Source organism: Falco cherrug, chromosome 1 (genome assembly GCF_023634085.1).
Source record: "Falco cherrug isolate bFalChe1 chromosome 1, bFalChe1.pri, whole genome shotgun sequence".
In the NCBI taxonomy this organism is placed as follows: Eukaryota; Metazoa; Chordata; class Aves; order Falconiformes; family Falconidae; genus Falco; species Falco cherrug.
This window is the reverse complement of record NC_073697.1, coordinates 90,824,065-90,843,841: the sequence shown is the minus strand read 5'-3', so window position 1 is coordinate 90,843,841 and position 19,777 is coordinate 90,824,065. Positions and strand designations below refer to the sequence as shown.

General features: G+C 45.5%; 1 protein-coding gene across 3 annotated transcripts in view; it reads left to right on the top strand.

Annotated features, from left to right (window-relative positions):
• Positions 1-1,278: 1,278 nt before the first annotated feature.
• BICDL1 (BICD family like cargo adaptor 1) overlaps positions 1,279-19,777 on the top strand; it is a 52,569-nt gene continuing 34,070 nt past the window's right edge. For all 3 annotated transcript variants that reach the window (XR_008733058.1, XM_055715253.1, XM_055715240.1), the window contains exons 1-2: positions 1,279-1,672; positions 6,320-6,535. Coding sequence is in view for 2 of the 3 variants with exons in the window: in XM_055715253.1 (XP_055571228.1) it covers positions 1,331-1,672; positions 6,320-6,535 (558 nt within the window). In the remaining variant the exon portion in view is untranslated. The remainder of the gene's footprint in view (positions 1,673-6,319; positions 6,536-19,777) is intronic.

Genomic DNA, 19,777 nt, shown 5'->3' with positions numbered 1-19,777 from the left:
CAGCATGGCATGAGGTACCAGGTCTCTGCATGGTCTTTGGGGAGCAGGTGCTCACATTACAAAAAGCCCACTAGCATTAACTGTCACTGCTAGGAAAAGGGCCAAGTATCAATAAGTCCTGCTAGCTGGGCTGTTGGGACACATCCCCGCAAAAGGCTGTTTCAGTGGCAGATGGCCAGAGGGAAGTTTGCATTCCCACAATTCATGCTCTAACCGTTATGAATAATCAGCACCTCTCCAGGGCCCTGGGTCTGACACAAGGCAGGAGCCAGCCCTGCTAGAAAACTGCATCAGTCATCAACCCAGCCAGAAACATCCTTGGACTGATGCGTTGGGGCAGTTGCATATAGATAAACATAATCTAAGTGAATCTTCGGTAGGAAGAAGGAAAGCAAGCCTCAAGGAAGCAGGGTCTAAAATGAAAAGCTGTGAAATTCATCATTTCTTTCTGCAGAATCTGGGAGCGAAAAGCACAGGTTTCCTCCCAAATGCTTTTGTTCAGTTACTATTAAAGCCTTGCTTGAAATTAAGCAGTCTTAGCAAATGTGACAATATAGCTTTACCCTGCCTTACTCTGCCTCGGCCTCCCTCCTGTGGCAAGAAGGAAAGTGATGCCTGGACCTAAGGGGGAAGAAAGTCAACAAAACCAAAACTGAAAAACCAAGTAGTCCTTCCCCCAATAGAGTCTTCCCCCAGAGAAAGAAGTGCTATAAGCAGAACCGACTACAACTCCCAATGTTCACTAAGGCTGCTTTTAAGACAAATTTTATCCGGGAACATCCTAAGCAACCTAAAATGGAAAGCAAGCCCCGGTGGTTGTTGGAAGCTGTAGTCGGCTCTCCAGGGGTGAACGATTCAGTAGAAACATCTTGAAAGCTGCTCTTGTAAACAAAAGAGCCCAGTTAGAGATCTGGAGGAGCAGGTAACAAGTGGGAAGATCGAATTGTGCCCCTTCGGGTGTGCCAGGCTCCCTCCTTGGGCTTTTCAGGACACACGGGTGATTTGGGGGGATTTTTTGCCTAGGCCTGCAGCAGAAACAGCGCGACCTGCTCGCAGCAGGCGGCTCCAGTAGGCACGGCAGGATCCGTGCACAGCTGAGAAGCGCAACCCCCCCCCCCCCCACACACACACAAATACACAGCGTCCCCCCGCCGTGCGCCCCGAGCTGCCCCGTCCCTGCGCCCATGAGCGCGGTGCGCGGGCGCTGCCGCCGGCGGGGCCCGGCGCCGGGGGGCGGGGGCCGGGGGCGGCGGCGCTCCCCGCCCAGCAGCCGCAGCCGCGGGCCGGGCGCGGGGGGCGCAGCGGAGCGGCGGCGGCGGCGCGCAGGGCCATGTCGGCGCCGTGCCTGCGCCTGCCCGCCGCCGGGTCAGCACCGGCGGAGGCGGACAGCGCCGGCGGCATGGAGCCGCCCGCCGCCGCCGCCGGGGCCGCCGCGGCCGCCGCCCTGGAGCTGGCCCTGGAGGAGGAGCTGGCGCTGCTGGCCGCCGCCGGGGAGCCACCGGAGCCGCCGCCTGCCGCCGCCGCCCGCGACCCCGAGCTGCTCTCGTTGATTCGGCAGAAGGAGAAGGACCTGGTGCTGGCGGCGCGGCTCGGCAAGGCGCTGCTGGAGCGCAACCAGGACATGAGCCGCCAGTACGAGAGGATGCACAAGGAGCTTACCGACAAGCTGGAGGTGAGGCCCTACCGCCCCCCCCCCGCCCTCCCCCGGCCCGCAGCGCTCCGCAAGGGCCCCCGCTTCAGGGCCGCGGCCCCCGGCAGCCCCGCGGGCTCTCCCCGTGGAAAGCGGCCCCTTTCCCGACAAATCCCGGGGGCGTCAGGCAGGCACGGGCCCTGCCGGGCAGCCCACGGAACTCCCTGTGGCCGCGATGGGGAAGAAAGGGTCTGAGAAAACCCTCTTAGGCCTGGGGGAGGCAAATCTGCCGTTCTTCCCCCTCCCGGGCTGCGAGCTGGTGTATCGGCCTGGTGTTCCTGTGGGTGCTGTTTTGCCCCAGGACCCAGGTACCACCTGGGTGAAGAGATGTGCACTGTGCTCGGCTCATCTCATCACGGAAATGCCTCAGAAGTTAAATTTATACGGCAGGTACTGAGCGACAGAGCATATGTAACCCTTAAGCTTAAGCTGTTGCAGCTAAGGCATTAGGCATGGCAGGAGATAAGCCCTAATGATACGTCTCTGTTAGCTGGTTGCTCTGAAAAAATACCTACAGGTATCTGGAGAGAGCTGTTTGCCAGAGACTCAGTGGATTGAGCTATTTATTGATTTTTAAGGATGAGAGAGAGCTATTACAGAGAAAAATACTTGTGCAGGCAGCTTCTTTTGGAACAATTTTCTTGCACAACTATATCAGAGACCCACTGTTACCCCACTCTTTTTCTCAGAGATACTTCTTCAAATTTTAATTCTCCCAGCAAGTAATACTGCTTATAAGGCTGAGAAAAAGCCTCTCACCTTTCTGAAGAGAGTTTGAACAGGGGTGGATTAACATTCAAATTTTAAGTCACTGCCTTACACCAGTTCTTTCTGCATGGTCCTGCATACCCCAGTGTTCCTTCCCCACGGACTTACATCTCTGAAGTTCAAGAGGATTTGTGAAATTACTGTATGGCCTTTGTTGACTTGACAAAATTCCTCTCTATTATTAAACTTAGCACTTCACCCTGGCTGATCCCTTCCTCTTTGCAGGGAAATCTCTCTCCATTTACTATTCTGATAGAAAAACAGTGAAGGTGACATTTGCTCCAATTGTTGTTTAGTGGCACTATTTACCAGATGAAAATTTCCTAAAGTATTAAAATTTGCCAGAGTGAATGTGTTCAGGTTGATCTTTAAGCAAGAACAGATGTATGTGGCGTGCTGACGTGGTTTTCCTGATGAGTTGGAGTAGAACCTTTCCTACCATTAAAGGAAAAAGGCACAAGTTTAGGTACTCACTGAGCTGCCTGTTAGGGAGTTTGGGAGTCTCAAATACCACTTGTTTGCAAAACATAACAATGAAAAGCAGAGGGGAATAACTATGACTTTATAGTACTTTAAGTAACAAATGTTTACCTCTGCTCTTACAGACCCTTTCAGAAGGTAAATGAAGGGATGGTAAACACAACCAATTGTTTACGTTTTCATGCCATTACTATCATTCTAACTTTCCAGTTGAGTAACAGATCACTATTTTTCAGACTAACCATCTGATAGGAATTAGTGTTATCTACTTAAGGGTCAGATTTTTTCCACTAGGCTTGGCAGATCTAAGGCAGTGCTACTTCACACAAAAAATGAAACTTGAACATTAATATTCTACAACACAAGCCTGGTAATCCTAGCCTCTGCAGATTAAATGTTGGCCGCCTCCTGTTGCCACTGAAGTGAACAAAATTTCACAATAAGCTTTTCAGTTTTGGAGGAGCAGGGAGGAAGGACCCACATCTGTTACCTCCTTCCCTATGCTGAAACATTCTGATGATGACCAGAAGTGAAGTCTCAGATCAGAACCTTGGTGACAATTGCATCTAATAAGGTGATGATTAAGTAGTATTTAGGAGGACAGATTTTCTGCCAGTTAGCAATTCAAAGTTGGTTACAGCAGATTGGTGAGGCCTCTCCGTTTCCCAACAGCTGACATGCTGGCCTGCTCCTCTGGTGCTTTGCCTCAAGACTAAATCTGTTCTAGTTTTGTGGGTTCATTACTGAAGTACAGCATTCCTGCCATACACTTACTCTGGCAACTCTTTCACTTCACTGCCTCAATTCAAATTCATTTCTAATCATGGAATTGAAGCCCTGTAATAAATTCTGATATGTGATCCTAGTCAGTTTTATCCTCTGTAAGGGATTAAAACCGCTAATGCCTCTGTTCCTCTGACACAGAGAAGCTTGCTGTGTCCAAGCATTTTACAGTATGAACCATCTTTATCAGCTGGAATACTCCCCTTGCTCTGATCTCTTTAAATGAGGACCAGCCCAGCTCAGTTAAGTTGAAGAGAAGATGTTTTCAGAAGAAGCAGTTCTGTGTAAAATTCAATGAACAGCTGGTGGATGGAGAGACACTCAGAAAACAAGAAACTCCCCTACTGAGGACAGCAGTTTTCCCTGTCATCACTACATGCAAAAGAACACTATTCAGATCTGCAGCTGTGCAGGTTCTAGGAGAGGGAGAGGAAGAGGCAGGAGGAGTTGGTCAGCGTGTCTCATTTGGTTTATCGTCCCTCTTTGCAACAGCCTCTCTGTGCCCACTACACTGTTCTGGTTTCTCCATCACAACAGAATAAATTTGGTATTCTTCACCCTCTTCTAACGCCACCCTTTGTGAATGCCGTTTATTGGAGCTATACGTGGATATTTTTTTTTTGCAGTAAGGGACTAAAGTGGTTTTTTAATGATTGACAAGGCTTATCGGTGGCTTCTAAATCACATTTGAGTATGTCTGGGGAACTTCAGCGCAGTGCTTTTCCTCAGCAGGCTGAAGTTTCATTTCTTCGATTTAGAGAAGGCCCTGGATCTTTCCACACGTTGCCTAGCAGTGAAGGAGACAGAGCCATAAAAGACAGCATTTTCAGTGTGCCTCTGAAAGTGAAATTGTGGCTGCTCCAGCTACACTGAGGCTACAAACAAGATTTCTTTGCAATGGTTGTCAGAGGCCTGGTGCTAGGATCTCATGCCTACCTACTGCATTAAAAATAATTATAATAATACTTAGCTCTCTCATTTGCAAGGGGTGCTCACCCTTTTAGTGTCTGAAACACAGAGAAATTCTTTTGCTTTGGGCCGCTGTTTTTAATCAGCTTTCCCTTACATTTGAGGGTTTTCCAGAAAACTCTGAATTTGCAGAAGGATTTGGAAGGACACAAGCAGGGTGCTGCTACACTGTGCTGGAAGAAGCATAGGAAAAGATTTGGAGATAAGGTCAAAAAAGAGAAAACACTGCATGTTCTGCAGAGCAGAAGAGGTGGAAGATTAGTGATAATGCAGGCCAGAGGGCTACTGGAGAATTGGAGGGCTTTGACATTCAGACCTGCTGGGGAAGGTGGCAGAGATGCTGCAAGGGAGGCTGTGTGTCATCAGCAGTAGGCACCCAGGGGAAACAGCCCCCTCACAGCCTGTGTTTCTAACAAGCAATAAAAAACCACTTCACATAAACGCAGTGCAATTTTCTTTTCCTCCTAGCAGGTTTATTTTCCCCTCCTATGCTAAGTGCCATGGGGATTGCTCACAGGGGGATGATACCCTAGGAAAAATGGGAAAGTGCTGCCAGTGCTGGGCCCCGTGGGTTTCTGTTTTTTGCTAAGACACATTCCTAAAAGGCTGGTGAATCCAATAGAGCACAGCATAAGGTTATTCTGGGGGACAGAAGACAACCAACAAAGAGAGGGCTCCTGCTCTTCAGGTTTCCCTGCTAATCTTGGGACATGCCCACGTCCCCAATCTGTGACTGCTCTGCAAGTATGCACATAGCTTCAGTCACCAGGGGAAATTCAAGCCCAGAGTTTCGGAACAGAGATTCTTTCAAATGGGCACAACACAAATCTGTTTTGACCTGATTTGCAGCTCTGTTTCAGTCAAGGCCTCATTTAACTGAGCCTGGAAAACATGCAAAGTTCCCTCAGATTCATGCCGTCCCTCATTTTCCAGCCAGTCCTAAGCAAAGCAGAGTCTCAAGAACTAAGAGTGGTTTCTAAGAAACCTGCAACCCAGAATGTGCACGTATGTAATGTCTATAGCATCTACTTCACTGCATCCATTGCAATTCCAGAGCAGACTGCATCGAACAATAGAGTTACTGTGCACTATCAAACTCTCAGACAACTAATTAGGGTCAGGAGTAGAAGGAGGAAATACATACATGATTCAACTGTTATTTGTAAGACCCATATGATAAGAGAGATGCCTCATCTACATTCCTTGTCAGCAGTAAGGATACAGTTTTTGTAGTTTTGACTATAAAGGCAATTCTTAAAATAATTATGCCACGGCCCACTGAAATGTTGCTTTGGAGTTAAGCTAGGCTCTGCTAAATCAATTGGCCTTCCTGACCTATATGTTCCACCTATTGATATGCAGCCTGCTTTACTCCTTTGGCAGTTGTTTCAGTAAAAATTCAATGTGCTGATCTCCAGAGGCCAAGGACAGGCAAACTGCTGGAAATTGAAAACAATATTAGTGCCAGTGACCTGCCTTGACACAGGATTGCCACCTCCATAGCATTGTCACACTCTAGTAGTATTCTCTTTCCTGCACAGAAGGTTTCAGCCCTAAGTATAAAGGCAGAAAAGGAGACAGCATTCACTTTTCACCTCCCTTCCTAACCTCTTCTCCCCTGTTGTCTAGCATCTAGAACAAGAGAAACATGAGCTAAGGAGGCGATTTGAGAACAGAGAAGGAGAATGGGAAGGAAGGGTGTCTGAACTGGAAAGTGACGTGAAGCAGCTGCAGGATGAGCTGGAGAGGCAGCAGGTTCACCTGCGTGAAGCCGACCGCGAGAAGACACGGGCCGTTCAGGAACTCTCCGAACAGAACCAAAGACTCCTGGACCAGCTCAGCAGGGTGAGTTACTGCGGCACGGCAAGGGCAGGCACCCACCTGCCTTGGTCACAGGAAAGGCTCACAGCTCTGCAATATACCACCTTTCAGGCAAATGAGCAGGGAAAGCTTCCTTTTTGAGGAAAAAGAATGGTTCTGCATCTGGTCAGATTACACAGGTGTCCCTATAAAACATGATGCCATTAAGCTGAATTTTACACCTTTATAGAGTGCTGCATTTCACTGGCAAAACAGTTATGCTTCTGGGTTGAGTGGTCATCTACTGCATAGATGTTTCTCAACTGTTTTTGTGTCTAAAACAAATTTAGAAAATCTGTTCAATTTACACATAGGCTGAACAAATGTAGCACACAAGAAAAAGGCTAATCTGTGACAGCGAGGTGAAAGGCTTTTTGCTGGCTTCCCTTTTTTGACATTCTTTGGCTAGAATGTTGTAGAATTGAACATACCATGTCATTCTAAGATGGTGTGTCCCTATAGATAACTTTGCCATAGCTAAATGTGTGAGAACCTACCAAAATTCCTTGGAATGGCACATCTCAGCAAAGGGCTTAACTTGCCTCTGTATGAAAGAGGATTTATAGTGAGGCTGCTACAAATCAGCCTAATTGACTGAATACTTCCAGCATGGGTTTCTTTCTGACAGCAAAAGACTTAACAGTTTCTGCCTTCTCTCCCAGAAGTTAACCTGTCTTCTAGAATTAAGAACCTTGGTTTTTTCTCTCCACTGGACAGTTAGTACTAACCATAATTTTAATGCTTGAGAACACAGTTACTCCAGCAGACGAAAGCGTTTTCTTCTCGCCAGTTGCTTATCCCCAAAATAGCACAGAACAAAAACACACACCACAGGCTCATGCTGAAGGGGCCCATCTAATGTTGTAATAGCATATTTCAGACTAGATTCTGTCAGAGGTGAGTCTCTGTGTGTGGATTGCCTAAGGGAGGGTCAAAACCTTGATCACAACACTGGAACGAGAAGGCTCTGAACTGGGCCAAGTGTACAGGTCTCTTCACTTGTCTTTATTCAGTCTGGGTATGCAGTTTTCCTGTGCCTCTGGAGGTGAGAACAACTTGTCTTGGGTATAACACCGTACTAGCACTTGAGGGAATAATTCCTCATTCTGCTGTAGATTTTCTTGTCAAGTACTAAAAGAGCCAATGAGTGGATTTGTTTTTTAACTGGCCTTAAAAAAAAAACAAACAACTCACCACAAAAAAAAAAAAAAACCAAGAAAGAGAACAAAAAACACACAAAACACACAAAAAACCTAGAAAACTTCCTTAACTCAGGAACACTGCTAATTTTATCCATGTTTTCAAAGCAATACCTGCCAAGTGTAGCGGATGAGCCAGTGAAGATCTTTCACCTCCTCCCTGGACACAGCATATTTCACATACAACATGGATGAGAGACTCCACCCAAGGTCTTGCAGAGCTCATATGTTGTGTCAGGTTTCTTATCCAGGGCTAAGAACTTGGCTCCCATCAGATTTGGTGACCCTCAGTGGTTTTCTGTGTATGCGTGATTGCCATCACTGGCTGGGAAATAAAAGATTTTTTTACAGTCCCAGCATAAGCACAAACTGAAAGATCAGTCTAGAAAATAGGAGAGGAAAACCAGACAGCTTGCTTTGGGCTTTAAACTGCATGGGATTATCCTCACATGACACTTGTGCTACAGGAGCCTCTCTCAGCCCAGATGCTCAGAGTGCCACTCAGCTAAGCCTCATGCAAAGGAACCACCAAGTTAGGTCTACCGGCATGCAATGACCAGGCATGGCTTTTGCTCCCTTACTGCCAGAAATAGCCTTCATCCACCCACTTCAAACTGCCACATCTGGGGAAAAAGTTGAGTCCTGGTGCTGCCCTCCCTGCTCCAGCCTAGCCCAGCTCCCAGCTTAGAGGACTGTTGATCTCCAACGCAGATGAGGCAGACTGATAGAGACAGCTTATGCTTGCTGAGGCACGGTTCAGCGCTCATTGAGTTTGTCATCTAGCCAAAACTTGCTAGTAACTCAAATACAGCAATGAATACAGCATGGGTGTAAACAGACTTCCTAGAGTCATGAGAATCTAGGCAAACTGAAACAGAGTTGGGAACAGTCTGTCATCATTCAACCAGTTGAAGCTTTTTAAAATCTCAGCATTATATTAGCACTTGATTACTGACCACTTCATGTTCCACATTAGCTGCTCCACAGCGCAATCAGAGTCCTATTTGTCTGGTCCCTTATTCTGAAGAGGTTATGCGTGTAATCCTTGAGGCAGTGGTAGTGCTTAAACCCTGCACCCACATAGTTCTGGGTCCTATTATTACTTGGGCTTTCAGTAAATAAAAAGGACAAATACAGTTGCATGGACATGTTTGGCTACAGCCATATTGCCACAGGCTAGAATCTTGCTAGGGATCATGAACTGAGCACTGGGAACTGAGGACTGAAAAACCCTACGAAAAAATGCTGTTACAGCCTCTGTGGACTTTGAGGTGTTACTGGTATCCTCCTTGCATTCCTGGTTCTGCAATTTTCACCTGTATTTTACAACACAGTGGGTTGGGGAGGAGAGAGTTATGAGAAGTCTGGGATAAGGCAATGAAAGCCTTATTCAAAGCCTGAACTCTGACCCATCCAACACCGTATACTCTACTAGAGGCTTCACTTACAGGACAGAAAGGCAGGTTGCTGTCTGGTACAAGTCATTCTACACTAGTAGGTACTAGGTCTTTAAATTTGAATTTCTACAGTTTTTAAGCAATTAACACCTCATGGCCCAATTTCACAATACTTGAGCATCTCTCTCCTGGGAAAGGTACTCCCCTGGCACTAGACTCTATATGTCAAATGACAGTCTCAGCATCATGAGCTACCAACCCACAATGTGCTGCTTGCTTCTTCCGGAGTCCCTGGGCTTCATCTGCTTTTTCCCCTCAAAGGAAGGCAACATCCACCATCTGATTCATCCTACCCCTCCCTCCTTACTGCTACTACAATATACTTTCACCAAGTAATTAAGCTTTAGGACATCTCTGCCTTCCCCAGAGATGAAAGACCAACCCAAGCGCATACATTTTTGTTTAACCCTGGCACAAATGCTAACCATCCACGCATACAGTCCTGCACACCCACACAAGGATAGCAAAGGGACCTGGAAAGCTCTGTCTTGCAATTAAAGCATGGGACTGAAAAAAAATAATCTATCTTCAGTTCTGGCAAAGACTGATAAGGAAAACTCAAGGATAGGGATTTTAAGTCTGTTTCAGTGTCCAAAAACTGCCTTGCCTCAGAGTCACCAAGAGGCTAAAATAAGGTCTATAAAATGATTTGAGGTCTTCAGATGAGATGATGATATAGGAGAACTTTACATATCTAATAATCGTAAGTAGGCTATAAGGAACTTTGCCTCTTGAAATACAGCCTTTGGTGTGGTTCTCTGCTTTTAGCAGAGCAGAGGTACTGCCGGGGGTTATAGCAGTATTAAACCATGGGGAAATCGGGTGGGCTGGACTGGAAGCTCACAGTGAAAGACACAATTCAGATGCCAAAGATCAAGTTTAATTTCTCCACAGTAACCTTATTTTTTAATTTGCCAAGTGATGATTAAAATTCCCTCTGCATGTTGAATTGATTTCCCTCCCCCTGCTTCAGCACAGCAAAGCAAAGCATGTTGTAACTCTCAGCACTGTGTCCACACCAAGCTAAATGCCAGTTCTACCTAGCAGAACTGCAGAACACATTGCAAGCAGTATGCCAAGGTACATAGCACTCACCATAAATGCTCAAAGATAAAGTATAGGAGTCAAAGTACAGTTTTGCTGAGAAAGTCAAGGCTTGGGAATTATTACGTGTTCTGTTTCCAACACCTTCAGTCTCTCTCATCTGCTTCAGTTCCCCATTTGGAAAATAAATATATCCTATGCTTTTTGTCCTTTTATGTTATAAAATTTGGGGGGAAGCTGGTATAGGGAAAGGTCTCCTCTTACATGTGCCCACAGCACCTAACACAGCAGGAGTCCTGTCCCCACCTTTGGACTTCTAGGAGCTACTAATGCAAATAATAACAACAAGCAGCCCTCTTCCTATAATGAGGCAACATATTACTACTTTGTCAGGAAGTGAATGAAAAAAGACTTTCACACCGTTTCTATGTGGCTTCACCAGATGGCTTTCCCACACATTTCCTGCTACCAAGCTCTGGGCTTCTGTAGCTGTTTGCTGCATGTATCTTGGGCAAGGATGTATCCTTCCAAGTTCAGCTGGGCTTCTTTTGTGGTACGTAGAGCATAAGGAAGTAATTTCACAATGTTGGGCTCAGGTAGTTTTTGCAAATCTGTTTTCAGTGGTAGGAAGAAGTGTGTCATCTTGCACCGCTGAAATAGCTTTTTGTGTTTAGAGAGGAGCGCTTAGCTGCCACGACATCCCTCAGAGGGGCCCTCAATCACCAAGTTCTTATATTCACTCAGCTTCTAGTGCCAACATACTGCTACAAAGAATGAGGTGTTTCAGTCAATCCCTCTGGTGCAGCAAAAAAATGATCAGCCAGCCCACAAATCTCCAAAGGAGGTTTTATTTGCTAGCCACAAAACCTTCCTTTCGGTAATATTTCAATTGAAGGAGTTTTGTTTCTAACTTCACACTGTAACATGCGGCAGAGCTTCAGAGGACTGGCAGGCACTGCCTGGCTTTGATTTGAGAGAAACATGGTTTTATTCAAGAATGAGCTGAACATACTAGATTCTCCTTTCCAAATCAGTTTAACTTTAAATACATCCTTTTGTGGTCAACACCACAGAACAGGGGCAGCTCTGTTGTCAATTATTGATTCGAAGAGATTTTTCTGAATGGTTGTTTGTTGGTTCCATCAACATAGGAACAATATTGGTTTTAAAAAATTGAGACTAGTCATTGAAAAATGTTAGTGGAACAAGTGTGCTGGGCAAGATTCACTACTTTTGTCATGCCAGAGATCTGTAGCCATTAAAGACAAACTAGTTCATAGTGTAATTCCTTATTTTATCTGTACAGATGCTTAATACAAGCCTCCTTATGTTTCTTGTTTATTAAATTGTCTCCACTAGCCCAGCAGGGTATATTAGGAAATTCCATGCTTAGCACATAGGCAAGTAAGTCAGGCTGAATTTAAGTACTGCTTCGGGCTTTTTATTTTTTGAAACAGAAGAGGATCCTAAATGAACCCAGGCTCAAGAGGAGTTGCTTTGACTAGACCCACATTTAAAGGTGCAGATCAGTCACTGCAGTGAATTCTTTTTCATAAAAAGCCTCTAGTTTTTGCTGTGGCTCAAAGTGGACCTATTCAGTAAGGAGTAGCTTCCTGCGAGGAATGCTATACTGCAGCACATGGAGTCCTGCATAGCAAATCCTGATCCGCATCACCTCCAAGCAGTTTAAATTCAATGGAGGGGGGAAATGGCACAAGAAAAGGCAGCATCCCTTCGTCTTTGAAGGGTCCTAAGTACCTGCTTCTCGTGGCAGCTTAGGTAGGGCTGCTCATTGCTTGGGGGTAGGCAGACATCCCTTCCAGCATTGCTTTGTGCCTGGTGTAAGGCACGCTTACGTTACATGATGTGAGAGGAAAGCAGATAACAGCACAAGACAGAGCCAGATGTTGAAGCCGGCAAACTTCCCATTAACAACAACAAGCACCCACCAGCTCCCTGCCCCTCTGGAGCATCAGCAGAGCCCAGCACTACGTAACCAGATCTTTGATCACCCAGTGAATGCTGATTAGTGCACACGCAGGAAAGGTTCCTTCTCACCAGCTACTTCTCTCCTAGCAGAGAGCACTTGTTAATAATTCAGGTTCATGCCACATCAGGACTGGAGTGCTGAGGCTTTCTATACTAAAGCTGTAAATATAGGACGTGACTGCAGCTGCATGTTCTTGCCTGCAAAGTCCTTCAATGAAATGATTCAGTGCCCTAGAAGGTAATGAAGAAACATCTTGAGGTCACTGCTGAGTGGCAGTTACCCACCACCCATCTAGGGGAAGGGAGACAGGCAAGAAGAAAAGCTCAACCCTCTGCTGACAGTCTGGCCAAGCCTGCAGCACATATTAACCCCATTTTACAACACCCAGAGCTTCAGGAGCCAACTGGAACAGGGCCATCCAGACACCAAGGCATAAATGCAGCGAACACCAAAGTAGTAATTCCAGCAAAGGTGGGGGGGGAGCCACCCCTACAGCGTTTGCCCAAAGATTTTGTACCTACCCATTTCATGCAAGATTTTAAACCTTGTATCCTTTGGTTTAAGTTCTGGTGAGCATTGAGGGAAATGGGCAGAAAGCTGTACATGGAATAAAACAGGGGCACATGCTGCTACTGAATAGTAGCAAAGCCCTCCCTAGAGAAAAGGTTAAAAAATTACTATAAAGATTTTAAGATTTGTTACTATTAAGGCAGTGGAACTACACAGATCCCTGCTCATGGGGAAAAGGATAGCATGAATCTGTCCCCGGGGCTGGGTGGGACTGTCATCCTCCCTCAGGGCAGTGAAGCAGGTACCCCACCATCTCCAGGGACTCCTTCCTGGTTGCTAGATGACAGCACTCCACGGTCCCAGCTGGTGATGTTGCTGTGGCAACCGGGTGTGATTTCTCTGCTTGTAATGCCATGACAGTCAGCGGACACGCAAGGAGACGCACTTGTGACGTCCAAGGCAAGCCTGCGGGTGGCAGAGGCCTGTCTGCCACCCCCATGGGCTTGGCTCACTGCCAGAATGTGTCCCTGGCATCCACCACTTCACACACACATACCCCACCCACCCCCATTTCCTCCCCTGTTCATGTCACTTTTTTCATCAAAAATCGCCCTGGAGATCTCCTAGCCCAAGGCAGCCTGTTGCCCATACCACCCACAGTGAGCTTTTGAACCTGCTAGGGGAAAGGTAAATGTTTTATTTACTTGGTAAAAAGAGCCCTTTGTGAGCAGGTCAATCAGCTCAGACAAGGGTGACTCCATCAGGGCTTGGCACAGTGCATCTTCTCCTCTGAGTCCAGCTCAGGGAGCACAGCGCAACAGAAATGATTGTTTGCCAGAGCCACTTAGCCTCCACACTGTGTATGGCTCACCTCACATCCTCAGAGGCTTGTGGTGCCTGGATGGAGTAGCAAAGGCTGCCCCATGAGACACCCCCAGACCTCCTGCCCCCCACACCCGGGGTAGCACGTCAGCAGGGAATGAGCATCCAGAGCATTATCTAGGAAAAATAGACACAAGTGTTAAGCACCTTGTACTCAGCCACACACTGCTCTTCCCTGCACCTAAGCAGAACCCACCTTTCACCTCTAGCAAGTGGTTCTGGAAGAGATTTCAAAAGTGTCTGCAAGGCTTCTACTTTGAGGCATTAGCAGCATGACTAATATGTAAACATCTGAAAACAGGAATCCAACATTAAACTGAAACCAAGCTTGTTCTGGGGTGAGGAGATAATCTGAATGAGACCCTTCCTCCCTTCTTGCACAGCACAAAAAATTTCAAGTAGCTATTCTGTTTGGGTCCAGGTCTTTACAGTAACTGTTTTATTATGCAGTAGCTCAGAGGTAGGAACATGTGGGCAGAAGAGATTTTTTTCAAAAAGTTTGCCTATTCACACTTGCTGTAAACACTTCCTCCAGAAGATTCTAGAAAGTAGGACACAGAAGGTGTTTGCATCCAGCCACTGCATTACTAGCTAGAACCAGAGCTAAACATGACTGAAGGCTTTGCAACTATCTGCATAAGTTTAGTTGATTTTTTTTTCCTTATTTGATCTTTAAAGAACCATTCTGGGTTATAAAGTTTGCACACCTTATAATGAAAGTCTTTAAATTCTTTTTTTTTTCCAAGTAGGACTGCTCTTTCTAAATGAAATTTAGTAGACAATAGCTCAAGAGAGAGGTCTCTTCTACGCTGAGGGTTTTTTTGCCAGCTGTATTAGGTGCTCTGATTACCCATGAAATCATAGAGGCCCCTTGCAAAACAGCCTAGAGTTTAATCAACATTTTGTTTAGAAAGGCATTTAGCAATTGAGCACAGATACAGGATCAGCAAGACTCTGTTGCCGACTTTGATGGATGCCGCAATGCAACACAGAGCTGGCTTATGCTTGGCAGTACCACCCATGGGGATGGGAAATACCACCATAGATAGGTACAAGAAGTTGTCTAGAGGAGAGTACAACAGGAAACAACTGACACATTAGGAAATAAATCAAGTGACCTGCATGACAGAACAACTGGGGTAAAAGGCTGCTCAGAAGTAGGCCAAAAGAGCATTTAATTTGGAGGAAATACAGGTTGGCCTAAAAATGTTATTAGGTGTCCTCCTGTAGAGGCTCAGTTCTGTACCTGCAGGGATTTACACCAGATTTCCTTCATGGACAGGATCCCTGTCAGTGTTTGAGAGGGGGACTGCCTAGATCAGAAGCGTTGGGAACATTTCCATTAACTGTTCTCACCATTTCCTAACTACTTGTCCTTGATAGATTCTAGTTTTGCAGCATGTAAAGAACATTTTTAAAAGGAAGAATTACTTGGATAGTTTCAGCTGGGTTATCATTCTACCAAGATTAGCACAGTAATGCAGATGTGCAATAGATGTAGAGCTATCATAGAACAGTTAAACAATCTGGGAATATACGGGTACCTAAGGCATCCAGCTCACTTGAGTTTGCCCTTTAAATACCATTTACCAGTTCCACTGTGCAATTCATCTGACCTAAAAGTCTGTTGTGTTTGTCTTCACTGCTTCCCCCTTACCTTTTGTCCCTCAGTCTTCCTCCCCTCTTGGATACAAAAATCAGTTGAAGCTTAAGTTATCACCAGCCTCAGGCTGGTAGTTGTCTCTGCAGCTTTGTTCCTTAAGCTGATGTGAGACCATGTTATCCCTCTGTTCCTTTGGGGTTAGTTTGGCCTCCACATTCAGTACACCAAGAAAGAAGAATTCAGCTTTGCAATTTTCTTGTTCTCTACATCCTTGGAAGTCTGTTCCTGAATCCACTTCCAGATTTGGCAGAGTTCTGTAGTAACAGGGGTGCTCTTAGAAAGCTATTCCATTTGGCAGCTATTTAGCATAAAATGTTCATGTTTCTTGAACAAAACACCATTGTATTTGGTTGCCTACAAGCTCAGATGAAGGAAAACTGAAGTCTTCTGCAAGTCAGGTATAGACCAGCATATTTGTTGCTCACACCAGGGCCATGAGGCAGGTACAAACCTTAAGGCTTTGCTAGAGGGGTCTATACTTACAGAAGAGATCCATAGTCCCAGTAGTTTTGCAGGTGAAGTGTTTCAAGACCAGGTAAACACCCACAAATTTTAACAGAAGGGGACCTTTCTGAGAAGTACTTAAAGAGTTCTCCTTTGCTTCTTTACATGGTTAGCAAATGTTTTGCACAGATTTTATTGCAACACCAGAAAACTGCAGCACTAAGAGACTAGGCAGTGATCGTCAATGTAAGCCAACAAACAAGACCCTAGTAAAGGTAAAATCTCCTCTCCACTTTGACAGACCACACAAGAGTTTGAGCTTTTCTCTTCATCTTACAAAATAAGGATTAATATTTTATTGGCAAGGGTTGTTTGCTTTGGGATTTTTTGTTGTTTGGGTTTTTTTTTTTTTTAAGGTGTGGACTAGGACTCTAGTGAACTATGTCTCATACTGGAAGCGTACTACCCCAGGAAAGAGTCCAGACATTGCTCCTTTACAGAGTTTAAGCTTTACTTGCCATATCTCTTACATAAAGGACAATGCGTATAAGTTGCAGGATGAGATTTAGAATGGACATGAAGGAAAACATCCTAGCTGTAAGGTTAGCTGAGTAGGAGAACAGATGGCCCAGAGATTCCACAAGGTCTTCATCAAAGGAAGCTTTTGGGAAACAGTAGTCAACAGTTAGGCAGGGCTGGCCAATTTTTGCCTTGACATGAGAAGAACTAGGCAAAGTTAAGTCTGAAAGAGGCCTTCTGAGGTTTCTCTGTCTTTTGCGCAGGCAAGACTTTCAGTAACATCAGATGAAGCCTTCTTTCTGTTTATGACCATTGAAGGAAAGAGGCAGAGAAACCTAAGGAACACTCACAAGAAGTAAGTGATCTCTAAGGCTTTGGAGCAGACTTGCATTTTCACTCTACATTGACATGAAGTAACTGAAGGGTGAAAACAAATGTAAACAGGGGACTATTCAGAAGTAGGTTCCAACCTTTGCTTGAACATGAGCTCTTGAACTTCCCAGCAGATTTATGTTCAGATGAAGCCAAATGAGAAAGCCTGAAATTACTGCATTTGTTCAAAAGAGATTGTCTGTAGACTTTAGCAGTGTGGTATTTGTTCAAACAACATTTATTGATCAGCTATGAAGCTGCACAGGAATTTGCTAACTCAAATTATTCCTGTAGTTTTTATCTCTATTCCAGAGAGATTTATTTCCCTAGGCTTTACTGGATGTTGTACTTCCCTTTGTGCACAAATTCTTCCCACATGTTGTGCTTCTTACTTTTTCCTTCACCTTAGCACAAGGGACCAAACATCTTGGTGGAGGCTGACTAATAAATATTCAAAGCTTTAAGAGCAAGGCAAATGGTTTGCAAAATTGATGATTTCATTCATACTGCCTCTTTTTGGGGTGCCTGAAGCACTGGTGCCATGGGCACAGGCCCTCACCCTGCAGAGCTGCAGACAAGGAGCGGTGTCCCAGTCTTGGTCTGCTTTATCAATCTCTGCTGCAAGAAACCACTACACCCAGATCTGCTGAGCTATCCCATATTCATCTCCGTCAATGCACAATTGTCCAAGGCTGCTCGGGCTCATCTGGCTTGTTTTCATGGTACAGAGGAATGAGCTCTGCCCAGAGGGAGAGGTGGAAAAGGATAATACACACTTGGGAACAGCATTTTTTTTCTCTGCCAGATGCAGTTGCATATCACTGGTGCATTTAAAGCTAAGTAAACACAGGCATCTCAAGATCTCTCAGGCAGCACCCTGCCTGCATATGGAGCCCATGCTGGACACAAACCCCAAAACAAGTAAATAGATAATAGTGCCATTTAAGAGCAGGCAGAAACATTGCTCACAAGCAATCTTCTTGCTTGGCTGCAATAGACAAGCCAAACAGTTTTACCTTGAACCCCTTGAAGGGGAGGCAGGTGCCACTGCAGCAGAAACCTCTGAGATTGTAGCCACCAGTTTGTACAATCTAAAACTACTCCTCAAAACCCACCTACAGAGGATTAATAGGTTGATTTACTTCATTTAAAGAGGCCTCCTCCATTCCAGGTATTATCCAACCCAGCAGCTCAGAGCTGCTTAGAAAGATTAACTCTGGCACCACGAGACACAGCCCATCAGCTGCAGGCTGGCTCTCAGCAGCTCCTTCCTTTCAAAGGACTCATTTGCATTAAGCTTTCAAAACTTGAGAAATTCCTTCTGTCTTCCTATCCTTCATAATCCTCCATCAAGAGATAGTACCACAGACTAAGAAGGTCAAGTTGGGGGAGAAAGAAGGAGACAAGCAGCCTTTCTCCCTTCATTAAGGTCACTGCCTCATCTCAGCACAAGAGGGGAAGATTTGCCCGGTGTGCGACAGTTCCAGACCTCACAGCTTTAGTGCTCCTGATCCCAAACACAGGCCTCCTCCATCAATCTCTGCCTGGCTCATGGACAAAGAGCACACTGCCAAGAAAATATTTTTTTATGTGAAACAGGTGATGCAGAAGTCTTTCCAGGCATGAACTTGTTCAGATGAAGATACTAGCTCTCCTGCTTCTTTTAGTCACCCTAAACATAGCTATAAGCCACCCCAGGTCAGGGAAAATGCCTGTTCAGAACCACATACCAAGTAACCAGTGATGTTAACCCTTCCCACAGCTCAGGGAATGTGACAAGTATCCACAGCCAGCTGGCCATGGTGCAACAGGGCTCACCCTGGGGTCAAGGAAGGAGGAAACAGCTATTTATGCTGGAAAACCATTGCCAAAGCACATATCTATATATACAGATATACACCCCCCTCTACTCTTCCTTCCCCTCACATCACTTGGCATACAGGACATTTGCATGAGACACCTGCTAGTATTTCAAGCACGTGAAGTGGACAGTTTTCATTAAGCCTGTGTCAGCACTGCAGACTAAAATGGATTGTTTATACTTACAGTCTGCTGATGCCGCAGAGTGCAGACAGATGGGCAGCCATCTCGCAACACCACAAAAGCCTTGTCTGCCCCTTTGCGCAACAGTAGTGAGGCCACTGCAGGATAAATTGGAAACATCAAGGCAAGTTTGCTACTGCTTTAATGTAACAGGGAAAATTTTTGGTATACCAGTGTCCTATAGTCACCATAGAAGAGACAGTACTTCAAAGGCACTCAAATAATCACTTTTTGGTGCATTCCACCAGCATCGTTAGGCAAATGTCCATAAATACCTTTCTCACATATCTTGTCTCACTGAGATTATCCTTGTCTCCTTGGCAACTGTCAGATGATCTATAATGCTATCAGGGATTAGCCCCAATGAGTCTTATAACCCTCGTGTAAATTCCTGCTCTGTGAAGAGACCTGGCCAAACACTCTTTCCTGGTAATGTTAAAATGATGCCATAAACAATATTAAATCCAAGAACCTTTCAGTAAACCTGAGTAAGGATGAAAACTAATATGGAGCTTTTTAAGTGGTAGTATTTGTCTTGTCCTCCAAACAAAATAAGTTTGAGATGTGAATATACTTAGCATTTCACAGCTTGACAAGTAAAGCTGTATTCTGAATCAGTACTTAAGAGAAGGCTTGTGCTGAAAACTTGGGCTCTAATATCTTTATCTCCTTTGTCTCTTAGTGCCAGTGGGGATCACACTGGGAAATTCCAAATCCCCACAAGAGCTTAACAAACTTATGTTACGCTTTAACCTATTAATTTCTAAAAATTAGCCTCGATTCAGGACAACACTTGAAATCCATGTGCATGCTCTGACACCAGTTGTACTGAGACTTTCTGCCTCTGAGCAAGCAACTATAGGCTGCACCCTCCTGCCCCACTCCTCTAAGCTACTCAAGTGGACATGACCAAAGCATCAAGTCAAGGAGGTACAGCCCCAACACCACAAGCTCTCTGCTCCATACCATGCTTGAGCCTGGTGAGGAAGAAGTTTTTTGTCTCTTGGTACCCCATTTTGCCTGCCTGGGCACCCAGAGCAGGCTTTTGCCAAGCATGGTACTAACATCAGACAGATGAGACCTGTCTCCATGTAGGAAATGCAG